General features: G+C 46.2%; 1 protein-coding gene across 1 annotated transcript; it reads left to right on the top strand.

Moving 5' to 3' along the window:
- Nucleotides 1-1,139: 1,139 nt before the first annotated feature.
- On the top strand, nt 1,140-4,490 carry ISLR (immunoglobulin superfamily containing leucine rich repeat). Its single transcript, XM_065412838.1, has 2 exons — nt 1,140-1,155; nt 3,217-4,490. Exons 1-2 carry the CDS (start codon nt 1,140-1,142, stop codon nt 4,488-4,490), a joined length of 1,290 nt encoding a protein of 429 aa, XP_065268910.1.
- The last annotated feature ends 11,481 nt before the right edge of the window (nt 4,491-15,971 follow it).

Here is a 15,971-nt window from a genome sequence, read left to right as displayed (position 1 = left end):
ACTCAAGGGAGAGTAAATACGGAACCACAACCTGGTTGCACTCAGTGCAAAGGGCTCAGCCACTGCAGGGAAATGTAACTTACATTGGGCCAGATCATGGAATCTGGCCCTGCATGTCTAAGATTTCTCCATGGGCATCATCAGCTCTTCAAAAATGAATGTATAGAGTTCTTGGCTACCGATCTGAAAAGGGGCTAGCCTATGGCTGACAGTATGGCTCAGACTCAGGCATTTTGGCCACTAAGTCAGTAGCAGAGGCAATGAGGAGAATTTATATATTTCATAGCAGAACCGCACTGGCTACTTAGCACTAGGAATTCAGAGCGGGGAATGGGCCATTTAACAGAGTTTTGCTTCATCAGTTATTCTTTAAAAAAAAATCCTGGAGTTATTTTTCCTTCAGATTGCAGAGCATGGAAAATACAGATTTTTAAGTGTGTTGGTGCTGTTAAAAAAAAGCAGGGGGAGAGGAGAGAAGAGAAGAGAGAAAGAGAGAAATCAACTGAAAATCTGCCCTGGAAATGGAAATTGCAACTCAGAAGCTCGGAGTCCTGAATTCTCATAACAAGCTGATTTTGCCATTTACTGTTTCTTTAAGAGATTCCTAGCTGTATCACAAGGGGGGGGGGGGGGGAGAGAGAATAATTTGGCATCTTTTTCCATTTAAGTTTCTAGAGTCACTTATGAAAGGCAGGTCCTTGCTGCTGAAAATAAGTGGTCAGTTATATCTTCAGGATGAGCCTGGTGGGACACTGAAATATTATACATATATATATTATTATACACTATAACCTGCCAGGAAAAATCAATTGAGGAGCAGGGATTCAACTGGTTCACGGGACATCGCTTCCATTTAAAGGTGCTTTTAGGCCTCCCTGCCCATATAGCCACAAAGACAACGCTGGGCAAATATCAGAGGGGTAGCCGTGTTAGTCTGAATCTGTAAAAAGCAACAGAGGGTCCTGTGCCACCTTTAAGGCTAACAGAAGTATTGGAGCATAAGCTTTTGTGGGTGAATACCCATTTCATCAGACGCAAGCAAAGCTGGGCAAATAAACTCTGTTGTTCGTAAATACACGAGGAATAATGGTACAACTGTTGTAGGACTGATAGCAAAGACTATTGCTTCTCCCTGAGGCATGCAACCAGCAAAAGGTGATTGTACTTTCTTAAACGCTTTTTTGCAAGGGCAGAGGTGTGTGGGTTTTTTTATTAACAACATTTTTGGACTGTGTGACTCTGACAGGACCTAGAACAATGATTACAGAGTTTGCCGTGAACTGATTTGCTCTGGAAGCCAGAAGGGGAAGCAGCAAAAAGAGGTAACAGTCTGCCTTTTAAGTGATCAATATGGGAGTCTTTATATTTAAATAAGAGTATTAGCATTTAACTTTCTTTTCCCAGGTAATTATTTGAAACACTGGCCCATTTATCTGCAGAAAAATCTTGCCTCTAAAATCATTTCTGAGTGGGACTTGCTGAGCAACATTACTTGGGCTGATGTTGATAGAGGCCCAACCATAGCTGAGAACTGTTCGATAAGCTGATATGTGGGCCATACAATAGCCTAAAATCAATTGTCCTTGTGGCTTTAAAGCCAGGTCTCTGACTCCCCTGCAGAACAGGGAGACTTAATTTACTGGAAACTGAAGCCATGGATGTTTCAATTTGAAAAAAAAAATAAAAAAATAAAAAAATAAAAAGTCATGTTTGTCAAAACCTGAGGGTAGGAAAGCACAGGGCTGTGTTTGAGCTGCGTGGAGGCCTGTATTGCTATCAAGTACCTGCAAACTCCTCAGGATACTCCTGGCAAGGTTTAGCAGAGGAGTGGATGCACTGAATGTTGGAAGAAAGCATTCTTCTTGGCCCAAGCGGCCGGGAGGGGGCTGAGAAAAAAATCCACAGGCCAGGACTGGAGAGGCAAATGCCAACAGTAACATCCAGACACCTTCTTAATAAACAGCTGAGAAAAGTGTTAGGCTGTGGGAGGCTAGTAAGCGGAAAGGGGGATGGGAAATGGGAAGCAGACAAAAAGCCAGGTTTTGAAGCAATACAGCCATGTTCCAAATATTGCTTCCAATCCCCTCCACACACACACACACACACACACACACACACTCTCTGCATCCAGGCCTTCTGCCAGGCTCAGAAACACATCGACTAGAGCAGAAAATGCCATCAGATTAATGTAAAATCTTTACTATTCTTTCACATTTCTCTCTCTGACAGACAGACAGACTGGAGCCAACTCCTCGCACCCATCTTGTGATAATACCCATTGAATCTTATGCTTTCTTGGTTTCATGCGGTCTCACAGTTTGGCAAATCAGCCCTGTCTTTTGCATTGTCGAAAATCATTTTGCAAACCTTATAGTAATCACGACATTGCAGTGATTACTATACACACACACGCACACACCCCCCTCTACCCCAATATAACGCGACCCGATATAACACGAATTCGGATACAACGTGGTAAAGCAGTGATCCGGGGCGGGGGGGGGGGGGGGGAGTGGCGCGCGCTGCACTCCAGTGGATCAAAGCAAGTTCGATATAACACGGTTTCACTTATAACGCGGTAAGATTTTTTGGCTCCCAAGGACAGCGTTATATCGGGGTAGAGGTGTATATATATTTGCCAACAAAAATCTGCTTATAAATGATAGGGAGAGGGAAAGAAGGTAGCAGCTAAAACTGCCTGTAGGGAAAATATCTATATCTATCTATCTATCTATATATATATCTGAGTCCACTTGTGAAACTGGAGCAGAGGGAAATCTGAGCTGATTTTGCTCTATGTATTATTAACTATTTGTACTCCAGTGGCAGCTAGGGGACCCAGCTGAGATCCAGGCCTCGTTGTGTTAGGGCTTTGCCAACATAAAGGCTCAGATCTTCAAAGTTATTTAGGAGCGACAATATGTATGGATTCTAAGGATCTGTCACTGGATTCTAAGGATCTATTACTGTTAGAATGTAAATACCTTATTCAGATCAGATTTAAATCTTCTTTTCATCACATTTATCATTTAAACAATTATACCTAGCCAGGTGTGGCATTGTAATCATCTGCTGTTCCTTGGGTTGATTGGCTAAATAAAAACCAGAGGGGGAAATGCTGCTCCAAGCTGCAGTCCAGAGGAGAGAAGCAGTGAGTCCTTAGAGAAAAGATGCAAGCAAAATAATCTGTGCCAATCTTGGTCTCTTTATCCACAGGAGAAATGATGGGTCCATTTCTCTGCCTGTGGATTGCAACTTTCTTTGGGGTGAGCCAGGGCTGCCCGGAGCCCTGCACTTGCATAGAAAAAAAATATGGCCGCCAGCTAGCAGAATGTGCTTACAGAGATCTCCAGGCGGTCCCCGCAGGGCTGCCCTCCAACGTGACCACCCTCACCCTGTCTGCCAACAAGATCACCTCCCTACAGCAGAGCTCCTTTCTGGAGGTCACCCAGGTACAGTCACTGTGGCTGGCTCACAATGAAATCTGCACCATTGAGGAAGGCACCTTTGCCAGGCTGCTGCATTTGAAAAACATAGACCTCAGCCATAACCAGCTTGCGGACTTCCCCTGGGGGGATCTGTACAACCTCAGTGCCCTGCAGCTGCTGAAGATGAACAACAACCAGCTTGTGAAGCTGCCCTGGGAGGCCTTCCACACCCTGAAAGACCTGAGGTCCCTGTGGATCAATGACAACAAGTTCACCACCATCGCCCAGGGCACTTTTGATGCCATGAGTTCACTGTCCCAGTTGCAGATCTACAACAACCCATTGAACTGCACCTGCAGGCTCCTGTGGCTGAAGACCTGGGCTGAGAACACCCTGATCTCCATCCCCGAGAGGGACTCCATCAGCTGTGCAGCCCCGGAAAGCCTCAGAGGCGTCCCCCTGGGGAAGATCCCCGACCTGCAGTGTGCGCCTCCCTCTGTGCAGCTGACGTACCACCCCAACGTGGACAACACCATGCTGTATGATGGGCTCATGCTCATGCTGCACTGCAGTGTCACGGGCAGCCCCCAGCCAGAGATTAGGTGGGAGATCCAGACCTCCAGCCAAGGAACAGAGATAAATGGGCCCAAAGTGGAAAGAGATGGGAATGACCTATCTGCTGGGGGCTCCAAGCAGAGTGCAGAGAGCTTTCTGCTCTTCAAGAATGGTACCCTGGTCATCCCCAACTTCAGCAAGCAAGAGGAAGGGACCTACACCTGCCTGGCCACCAACGAGGTTGGTACTCGCGAGGTCTCAGTCAACGTGGCATTGGCCAATTCAGAGAACACAGCGGAACATCTGCTCAGAAACCATCTCGCAACCAGCAAGTTTGGAGCCAAACACTGCAACAAGGAAGCCCAAGCCAATTCCTCCAAGGCTGGAGAAAAGCTTGTGATCATTTACCGTGTTCCTGCAGGGATGGGGAGCAGTGATGGAGGCACTCTTCTGGAGTCACATCTCTGGGCTTGCATGCTCTGTTTAGTCATTTTCCTTTATTGTTAAGGGAAACGCCAAAGGGTTTCTCTGTATTTCTGTATCATTTATATTGACATAGTGTCACGCATGCACTGAGCTGCTGGGAGCTGTCTGAGGCACTAATCAAAGCTGGGGCTGAGATGCAGAAGCCAAGTCTGACTTTCAAACCTTCCTTCACCCCCTAGTTTGGTGGCATTCAGAAACAGGTGCTTGGTTCAGCCAAATGTATTAAACAAGCCAGCTGGGAAACCTGATCCTGGATCCCAACCCTGCCTGCAAGTCTAGGGTGTTCAGATCTGCAGGCAGGGGTTGATTTCAACTCATCTTGGGAATTAATGTGCTGTTTCAGGATTAATGGCAACACTGGTGCAATAACCCATATCTGGCATGACCCAGCTTTAAACTATTTTTTATTAGCTGTCCAGTGTGCAATGATGGGTGAACCCTGGAACAGATCCAGAGGTTTGGTTCAGATAGAAGCCAAAAGCATCCTTTCATCTACCTTCATTAGGGGAGCTAAGTCCACCTCTGAATGGTAATACCAGATGGCTGAACAGCTGGCACCTTCACCAGCCAATCAGGTGCTTCCTTTCAAATTATTACCCAATCAGTTTGTAAGCTCCTAGAAGATAATATGATTGTAAGGAATAGCCAGCATGGTTTTGCCAAGAACAAATCATGCCAAACCAACCTAATTTCATTCTTTGAGAGGGTTACTGGCCTAGTGGATGCGTGGGGGAGCAGTAGACAGGATATATCTTGATTTTTGTTAGGCTTTTGACACCATCCCACATGACATTCTCGTAAGCAAATGTGGTCTAGATAAAATTACTATATGGTGGGTGCACAATTGGTTGAAAGATCATTCTCAAAGAGGAGTTATCAATGGTTCACTGTCAAACTGGGCAGGCATGTTTACTGGTGCCCTGCAGTGGTCGGTCTTGCAGAGGTCAGTCCTGGATTCACTACTATTATATATTTTCATTAGTGACGGATAATGGGAGTGAAGAGGATGCTTATAAAATTTGCAGACGAAACAAAGCTCAGAGGTGTTGCAAGCACTTGGGGGGGCAGGGTTAGAATTCAAAACTACCTTGAAAAATTAGAGAACGGTCCTGAAATCAACAGGATGAAATTCAATAAAAACAAGTGCTAAGTACTTCACTTAGGAAGGAAAAATCAAATGCACAGCTACAAAATGGGGAATAACTAGCTAGACAGTCATATTGCTGAAGAGGGTCTGGAAGTTATACAGGATCACAAATTGAATATGAGTCAACAGTGTGATGCAGTTGTGAAAAGTCTAACATCATTCTGAGGTGGACAAACAGGAGTGTCATGTGGAAGGCAGAAGAGGTAATTGCCCTGCCCTACTCAGCACCAGGGAGGCCTCAGCTGGAGCACTGTGTCCTGTCTGGGCACCACACTTTAAGATTTGGCAAATTGGAGAGAGTCCAGAGCAGAGCAACTAAAATGATCACAGGTTTAGCAAACCTACCCTATGCAGAAAGGTAAAAAAACCTGGGCATGAGAAAAGAAGATAGAGGGGGCGGGGGGACTGATAACAGTTTTCATAGATCATAGAAGATTAGGGTTGGAAGAGACCTCGGGAGGTCATCTAGTCCAATCTCCTGCTCAAAGCAGAACCTTTCAGATAGGTTAAGAGCTGTTATAAAGAGGATGATGATCAATTGTTCTCCATGTCCTCAGAAGATAGGACAGTAAGTAACGGGCTTAATCTGCAGCAAGGGAGATTTAGGTTAGACATAAGGGAAGACTTTTAGCTATAAGGGGAGTTAAGTTCTGGAACAGGCTCCCAAGGGACAGGGTGACCAGTGAAAAATCAGGACAGGGGATTGGGGGGGGGGGTGTAATAGGAGCCTATACAAGAAAAAGACCCAAATATCGGGACCGTCCCTATAAAATTGGGACATCTGGTCACCCTACCAAGGGATCAGAGGGGTAGCCGTGTTAGTCTGAATCTGTAAAAAGCAACAGAGGGTCCTGTGGCACCTTTAAGACTAACAGAAGTATTGGGAGCATAAGCTTTCGTGGGTAAGAACCTCACTTCTTCAGATGCAAGTGAAGAAGTGAGGTTCTTACCCACGAAAGCTTATGCTCCCAATACTTCTGTTAGTCTTAAAGGTGCCACAGGACCCTCTGTTGCTTCCTACCAAGGGAGGTTGTGGAATCCCCATCATTGGAGGTTTTTAAGCACAGGCTGGACAAACCCCTGTCAGGGATGGTCTAGGTTTACTTGACCTCAGTGCAAGGGGTTGAATTTAATGACCTTTCAAGGTCCATTCCAGCCCCACATTTCTATGATTCTAGAATACCATCTTCATATTAATAAATAAGAGCCTACGGGTGAATGGCTGAATGGAGAACCATGCTAGTCTCTGGGGGAGCAGCCAGTTGAGATGACTATAAGATGATCATGATCTATGGGAAGAGGGAAAGGAAGGATGGACCCAACCCACAGCAAACCCCTTTAGCCGGTCCTCAGCCAGTGTCCTATCTTATTGCTGCCCTGAGACTCCATTCTGATGCCCTCTTTGGATTGCATTGGGGGCAGGGGTAGCTGGTGCAGTTCACACCACTAGATGGCGACGCAGATGCAGACATGACAAAGCCCTGGCTGGGATGATTTAGTTGGGGTTGGTCCTGCTTTGAGACCTCTTGAGGTCTCTTCCAACCCTAATCTTCTATGATTCTATGCTTTGTAGGTAGCAGAGGATGAGCATATGGTTGAGCTGAGGCAGAGGCTGGGCTTCCAGCACTGACCTTTAGACTGAGGTGCATGTGTGAGTATTCTGAAGCTTTTCCACACTTCTATTCCTTTTGTTTCCCCAAAAGGCCCAATCCTGCTAGAATTTGAGTCCCCTCAATGCCCCTTGAGTCAAGGATGCTCAGTGTGTTGCAGGGAGTGCTCAGCACTTTGCAGGATTGGGCCCTTCAATCACAATTGTCCTCCTGTCCTACACATGATGCATCAATTACACCATATAACTGACTGATCCTTGACTCACTTTTCCCATTGAAGTCAATGGGCCAGATCCTTAGCTGGTGTAAATTGTCAAAGCTCTGTGGAGATCTAGCATCAGCTGAGAACCTGCCCCACTGAGTTACACCACTGTAAAAGTGAGAGAAAAATCACAGCCCAGACCCCAAATCTTCTCTTCATGCTCATGTTCAAATGGGGCTAAGCACAGACCCCCCCACAGTGCATGGGGAGGAAGAGAACTGGAAAGACAAGAGATGAGGGAGAGTGAGCAACTGAGCTGTACTGCCATGGATATGACATCAGAGCTTTGTCATATGTACTGGGGGCAGGGGAGGGACCAGGATATGGGCTATCGCCCCTGCTGTCCCAGGTACCTATGAACAATCCAGCTGTTTTATAGGGGAAGGGCAAGCTGAGCCAGCTGTTCTATAGGGGAAGGGCAAAGTACTGTACAGCGGTTTCTCAGATACTTAAAGCTCTCTTTCCCAGTGTGTTTTGCTAATACTATCGCCATAGGAGCTAGAGCAATATAGCTGTATCCACCTCACATTGTTATTTTCAGAACTACGTGGCTGAAACATACAGAGTGCAATAAAGATATCTCTAAAATGACCCTCCCCTCTGGCTGTGGCTCAGTGGGTGAGGGTGAGAGCGCTAAGGACAGCACACCCTCAGCTGGTGGATATGAGAGCAGGATCCTCTTGGCGGCAGTAAAGCTGACTGAAATCCTGACACTTCCATGAATCACCAGCTGCAGGCTACAGTTAAGGTGTGTGGTGGGGTGGATCTGACACCCCTTGGAGAGGTCCCATGGGAAGATACCCAGCCATGGCTTATGAAATAAACGGGGAATTCTCAATTCAGATGTGATGGCTGAGGCTGAAGGGAAGTATCCTGGGCCGTCTCCTCTCCCTCACTATGCAACAGAGGGGGCAGGTAGAAGGGGAAAACATCGCACCCGGGGCTCCATGGGGAGGGCAATCATCAGCTCCACCCCCATTTGCCTTCTGGGTCTGAGGGGCCATGGGCATGCAAGGGGGAGGGGTGGCTCTGCACGGCCTACTAACCCAGCAGGACAATCCCTGCCAGGAGAGAATGCTGACCCCTCCCCCTTTGCGTGTGCCACCAGGGACACATGAAAACAAGCTAGGGCCCTAGGCCCCCTGGGACTCCACCCCCACTTGGAGTGATGGCTCCCCCCACTCCCCTCAGGACAGCCAGGGCAGCAAAAGGGGTCCCTTCACTGCCATGCCCCAGAAGCTGTTAACTCCCTAAAGAGTTGCATAGAGCAGTTTACCCCTCCCAGCTACCCGCAGACTCAGGCAGACGATGCTGCATTGGCTACAAGCTGGTCATGGGCCCAAGCACAAGGACTATAACTTTCACTTAAAAAAAAGAAAAGGAAGTTGCAATTCTCAAGTAGTCACATGCCTCTAGGAGCTGGGGGCCCAGGCCAAGGGCGAGAGGAGCTATTCCTTGGTAAAGCTAAGGGATGGGTGGGCCAAGATGTTGCCTACAAAGAAGCACAGAGGAGCTAGCCTTTCACCTGGCACTCCACAAGCCTATACACTTCCCCTACTATCTCACAGCAAAACATGACAGCACATGCTGGGCATTCCCTCAGTTCTGAACTAGGGATGGCTGGGAAGTGTCACACAGAGGTAGATGCCGGCTGCTCACACTGTGGGCAATTTGTTACTTGCTAGATGAAACCCCAATATTGTACCAGCAACTGCTAATGTGCCAGGATCGACCTGAGCATATCCCCACCGCAGGGCTAGCAAACAGCTTAGAAATGCCAACTAGGACATAGCCTGGGCCAAGCAGGGCTCAATGCATGATCAGAGCCAAATACTTTGTGAGGGCAGCTAGGTGTATATGGCCTTTTGACCTGCATTCATCTCAAGGGTGTAATGCAGCATGGCAGCTAAGTTAGAGCTGCGCAAAACTCAAATTTCCATTGCAGGGAAAATATTGCCAGTTTGAAGTTTGTTTTCATTTCAAAATTACAATGAAAAAGATTTTCCAAGATTTCCTGCAAAATGCAAATTCTGAAGAGTTTTGGTTTTAGAAAAATTTGATTTGTGATTTTGAAATTTCATTTAGAAATTTAGGTTCATATTATTTCATGAGCATGTCAGTAGTACATCGTACATACTACTACTGACACGTCAGGAAATAATATTAAACTATAAAAATGAGAAACCCATTTTAGTTTAAGATTCCGAGCTCTTTTGAAATTTTCAACAACGTTTTCCAAAATGAACCTTTTCATTTCAAAATATTTTTCCCTTGCAATTTTTTTTGCCAAAAAACAAAACAGTTTTTTCACACAAAAAATACTTGTTTTAGTCAAAACAGCTTTTTGCCAATGAAATACTGTTTAGACTAAAACCAGCTCTATGCTGAACACCTACTTCAAGGAAACCACATATATTCCAATGCTGTAGCTGGAAAATAATGTGCAAACACAGTGACCACAGTTTACGTAGGACCTGATCAAAAAACAAATTGGGGGATACAAGCAATTCTTTTGCAGCTTTTTTGGCGGTTATCAACAGCTTACCACATGGCTCTGCCAGCATCATAGATGTGTTCGTTTAAAGCAAGAGGAAATAGGGAAGACATTAATTTCAAGCTCCATCAGAAACAGGAGGGGAAATATCAATATCTAGCAAACTTAAAAATAAAAATAGCAGCTCTTGTTTTCTGCAGGACTGTCTCGGTGCGTGACTCACCACTGCCACTGGCCCCTGTGTCCCTCCCAGGACCCAGTGCCCCTTGTCTTTGGGGTGCTGCCCCCTGGCAATACCCCTGCAGTCTCAGGGTCTCCCTACCCAGGGGAACCCCCAACCCTCTATCCCCACCTTGCCTCAGTCCTGGGCTACTGCCAGTCACCATCTAGCCCCCACTCACTGGGGCAGACTGCAGTGTAAAAGCCACTCATCATAGGCAAGGGGGGTTTGGACCTGTTGCCTCTGCCTACCCGTGGGCTGCCCCCTGCAACCCCAGTACCTAATTGGCCTTCCACTAGGCTGCAGCCTGGGGGGTTTCCAGGCCAGAGCTCCCCAGCTCCCTTGGCCTTCCCCCAGCCCTGCTCCACTCCAGGTACCTTCTCTCAGCTCCCTGCAGCTAGAGAGAGCTAGCTCTCTCAAAGCTAGAGAGTCTGTCTCTAGCTTCTGGCCCCAGCCCTCTTATAAGGGCCAGCTGGGCCCTCATTAAGCCAGCCTTGGCCTGATTGGGGTGTGGCCCCCAGCTGAGGCTGCTTTCCCCAATCAGCCCCGCTTTTCCCTCCCTGCCACAGCCCTCTCCCTGGGCTGTTTTAAGCCTTTTAAGGCAGGAGCAGGTGCCACAATGGATCAGGCTCCAGAAGAACCATGGGGCTGTCTCCCTCCTATGAAAACCCAGAAGAACAATCTCCGCCTTTGGGGGAAAAGGACAGAATAACAATAGAATTAAAAAAAAACCTCCTTGCTCAGAGTAACTCTTTGAATTACACCTCATGGGTTGTACTGATAGATGGCAACATGGTCCATTTCCATCGCATGCCCCTCACAGTGGGGCCGGATTTTCAAACTTGGCCTCCATGTGTAGGCAGATTTTTGCATCCACAATCTACCCCCCCCACACGCACACCAATACATAGAAACAAGGTTCTAGGTATAGGTACTACAGTTTAAGTATCCCACTACACCTGGAAAGTGAGGGAGATGTCACAAGACAGCACTTGTACAACAGTGTCCCCAAAGAATGGAGGTCAAGCTGGGAGTTCTGCTTCCTATAGTCACCCCTTCTCCATTCTGTCCCAGGCTGATGACACTTGAAATGCACACAGTTTAAGGGGCACTATTAGTGCAAGGGTGTTGACACCTGAATACCTGCTGGCTTGGATCTTTCATTAACCTGACCAGCTCCTTCCCCAAAAGAGGGCTGCACAGCTCTTCACAAATGCTGGCTAATTAAGAGTCCCAACAACCTCAAGGCTAGGGCTGGGTGGAAATTTTCCATCAAAACAGAAATTGGGGTCTGACTATATGAAATCGGTCATTGAAAGTGACTGCTTTTGGGGGATTTTTTTTTTTTTTTAAATTTCCATCAAAAAACCCAAAGCACCCAAGCAAACAAAAAAACCTGCCACAATATATTTTGCTTTGGATATGCTACTGCAGTGCCTTATGGGAGCTGTAGTTCAGGTGCTTCAGTCCTCTCACAAAAAATAAAATGTGATTGGACAACTTGCAAAGTTACCATAGACAATAAAGGGGAAGGGAGGCAGATCACGATAAGTAAAAAATGCGTCAGATCTTCTGACCAATTCGAATGAATTAAAATCAGCGGGACTGGATGTTATTCACCCCAGGGTGCTGAAGGAATTATCTGAAGAAATCTCGGAGCTTCTGGCAATAATATTTGCAAACTCATGGATGACAGGAGAGGTCCCAGAACACTGGAGAAAGCTAACACAGTGCCCATCTTTAAAAAGGGGGGAAAGGAGGAGCCGGGGAACGAATTATAGACCAGTCAGACTGACCTCAATACCTGGGAAACTACTAGAGCAATGTATAAAACATCCCATTTGCGAATACCTGGAGGATGGAGGGGTGATCACTACCAGCCAGCATGGATTTACTAAGGGCTGGTCTACACTGGCAACACTAAAGCGCTCTAAAAACAAACAAACAAAAAAAGACATCTCCATGAGGGGCGCAGCTCCCAGCACTGGTGCATTGTCTACACTGGTGCTTTACAGCGCTGAAACTTGCTGCGCTCAGGGGGGTGTTTTTTCACAGCCCTGAGCGAGAAAGTTGCAATGCTATAAATTGCCAGTGTAGACAAGCCCTAAGAACAAATCATGCCAAACCAGCTTGATTTCCTTCTTTGGCAGGGTAACTGGTTTGGTGGATGGGGGAATGCAGTAGACATCATATACCTGGACTTCAGCAAGGCTTTTGACACAGTCCCACGTGGTATTCTGATAAGTAAGCTGGAGAATGCGGGCTTGATAGAACTACCATTAAGTGGATACATAATTGGTTAAACAACTGGAAATTGTCAGGAAGGAGTTAAAATTCAGCCAGCAGAAAAGACAGAAACTGCTGAGAAGCAAGGACATAGTTTCTGTCAATACCTGATAACTTAGCTTACCTTATATGGTCAATGCCCACCCAGTAACTCAGTTCTTAGAACAATGCTTCCCCCCCACCGCCTCTTTCCCCCACAAGGTGGTCATAGATGTTTGATGCAATTAGGATAACCTCTATACGTACGTACTGTTCTTATTTTTAATCTTTGTTCAGGGTTCTCTCTCAACTTGTAACACTGTCTGTCTCTGTATGTACAGATAATTCATTTGCATTTGATAAGAGAATGTATATAACTGGCCATGGTGGCACCATATTTTTGAAGCTGCTTGTCTGTCTTCCCGGTACCATAAATAAACCCCCTTCAGTATTGTCTGTGCTTGCCTGATTTTGGGGGGAAAATCTTTTTGCCTAACAGTTTTGGCGCTGCAAGCAGGGTGTGACCAGGAATCCTCGGAGAGTTTCTCACAACCAGGGATAGAGGTGAGTATCTTTTTACTTACCACCTCTAGCGCACACCTTGGTTTGGGACTCTCCGAAGCACCCCTCCACACCCCTTTTTTAATACGAACCACATATAGGACACACAGGCAAGAGGACTGAATGGGACTGTGTTTATTCAGTGATTGTTGGGGTGCCGGGATCGCTGGAGGCGAAGGTTGCACTGCCAGGTACTGAGCACCAGAGTGTGTGCTGCAGTAAACGGAGTACAAGGGTGTGCTCAGTCAGTCTCCCCCGAAGCGCCGCTTAGGTGGGTTTCAGGAAGCTGAGATACAATGTCTTATGAATTGCCCCAGAATGCGTCAATGATACCCTCCACGGGGGGGACGGGACTTGTTGGCGTACCCCAGAGTGCACCAATGATACCCTCTACAGGAGGGAGACTCATTGACTGGCCCCAGGGAACATCAGTGATGCCCTCCATGGGAGGGAGACTCATTGATTTTATGAAAGGGAAACATGAGAAGGTTCAAAAGATAATGGCAAAAGATGGATGGAATGAAGGACATGATCATTCCCCTCTATTTGACATTGGTGAGGCCTCATCTGGAGTACTGTGTCCAGTTTGGGGCCCGACACTACAAGAAAGATGTGGAAAAATTGGAAAGAGTCCAGTGGAGGGCAACAAAAATTATTAGGGGGCTGGAGCACATGACTTATGAGGAGAGGCTGAGGGAACTGGGATTATTTAGTCTGCAGAAGAGAAGAATGAGGGGGGATTTGATAGCTGCTTTCAACTACCTGAAAGGGGGTTCGAAAGAGGATGGATCTAGACTGTTCTCAGTGGTGGCAGATGACAGAACAAGGAGTAATGGTCTCAAGTTGCAGTGGGGGAGATTTAGGTTGGATATTAGGAAAAAAACTTTTTCACTAGGAGGGTGGTGAAGCACTGGAATGGGTTACCTAGGGAGGTGGTGGAATCTCCTTCCTTAGAGGTTTTTATGGTCAGGGTTGACAAAGCCCTTGCTGGGATGATTTAGTTGGGGCTTTGTCCTGCTTTGAGCAGGGGGTTGGACTAGATGACCTCCTGAGGTCCCTTCCAACCCTGATATTCTATGATTCTAAGATATGAGTACGATGGATAGCATGTTGTGGTGGTCTGGTCAGACGAAAGGAAGTTTAGAGAAAGGAATTGTAATAATGTATTTTGAATATGTAAGAAAATTACAAGAGTTGGAAACACTCCAAAAGGCTCTTACATCAGAGCTGAATCAAAAGGCAGATTGCAGCCGCAAGCTGAGCGAGCTTGAAGCAGAAAACAAGGCTCTAAAAGCAAAAAAAAAAAAAACCAACTTCTCTGCACGTCGTATTGTTGCTAGCATACAACAGAAGGGTAATTTTACTAATCCTGACTCAAGCAGCAATACTGATAAAGACCAAAATGAAATTAATTGGAAACACCTTGAGAAACAAATTCAAAATTGGAACCTGGCCCACATGGGGTAAGATCAAGATAATTGGCCCCCTCCTCCTCCTCTTCTCTCCCCTTTTAACCCAAAATTAAGTGCCAGTGCTCCCTTGGCCCCTCTCCAAGTGACCTCTCAGTGGTCAGAGACAGGTGAAAACAGAGTGGCGCGTAATACTTATAAGTACACTCCTCTCAGCACTGAGAAAATGAGGGGCTTACTAAAAGATCTCCCTGATTTAAAGCCCAAAGACCCAAATTTGATATTCTGGAAAAAAATAAACCAGATGGTTACCACTTATAAAGATCCCTGGGATGTAACGTGTATCTTAACAAAAACTAAATGCCCCGATCTATCATGGAATGGGCCAAGATCCCTACAGAAGGGGACCGAAACGGCGTTTGGGCCTCGGTTAAATTTGAATCTGAAAATGATATGACCCTTACCTGCACTGAGTTTAAGGAAGCCGTCCAAGAAGTCTTGAGAAACGGAGCTGGTAATTGGGGACTGATCGTGGGCAGCGTACAAGGCAAGGACGAGCCTGCCTTTCAATATTGTGAGAGAAAATGGGAGATGTATTCCAGCAATGTAGGCATTGCAGACCTAAAGAAAATGGATCAGGCATTTTTAAAGATGTTAAAGGAAGGTTTTAACTCCCACCTGCAAACAGCCCTTAATTTGGGATTGAAGCCAGGCTCTGATTATGAATCCATCTGTATGTGGGCCTCTGAATGCAAAGCCAGACAAGCTAAAGAAATAAGGAGCAAGGCTACTCGCATTGCTGTGTGTGACGGTACCTCCCATAAGGCTTTATGGGAATATGACATAACTGGAATATGTTTTGTGCTGCCTGTGCCATGTAACATATCTCTGTAAAAGTTATAGTTTGTACACATATCATTTTGTACTTGAGGTTAAGAATATTGTCTGTATACTTGCTTGATTTCTAAGTAAGCTTTGTGAGGCATTTGGTCAGCTTCTTTAGGAAGGAATTCGCAAGATTAAGTACCTGATCAGGAAGCTCAGGAAGCACTTGGGGAACAATGCATCTTGGAATGCTCCAATCCACATAAGAAGTCTTCCTGGAGACATACAAGATACCATGTGGACAATGGCTTCTGCCTGTAAAGACTGAGTCATGCACGGACATGTGACTTGCCCAGGTGACTCCAGAACTCCATCTCAGAACTGGATTTGCATAGGAGTGAGGAAGGGGATCTCCACCCACAAGAGAAAGTCTATTTAAACCCAAGAGAGACCCCTCCATTTTGTCTTCAGCTGGCTAAAGAAGGAGCCTCTCCACCCCCCAGGATACTTGAAGGAAACTGGAACAAAGAACAGTAACTACAGGGGGTGTGAGTGATTGCTAGACCCAGGCTAAAAGGAGATTAGTCTGTAAAAGTGAGCATTCTGGAACTGGTGAGGATCTTATCTGTATTCAGTTTGATTAGACATAGATTTGCGCATTTTATTTTATTTTGTTTGGTGACTTACTTTGTTCTGTCTGTTACTACTT

This window comes from Emys orbicularis, chromosome 10, assembly GCF_028017835.1.
Source record: "Emys orbicularis isolate rEmyOrb1 chromosome 10, rEmyOrb1.hap1, whole genome shotgun sequence".
In the NCBI taxonomy this organism is placed as follows: domain Eukaryota; kingdom Metazoa; phylum Chordata; order Testudines; family Emydidae; genus Emys; species Emys orbicularis.
The sequence above is the reverse complement of the archived record's forward strand: the minus strand, read 5'-3'. Positions and strand labels throughout refer to the sequence as shown.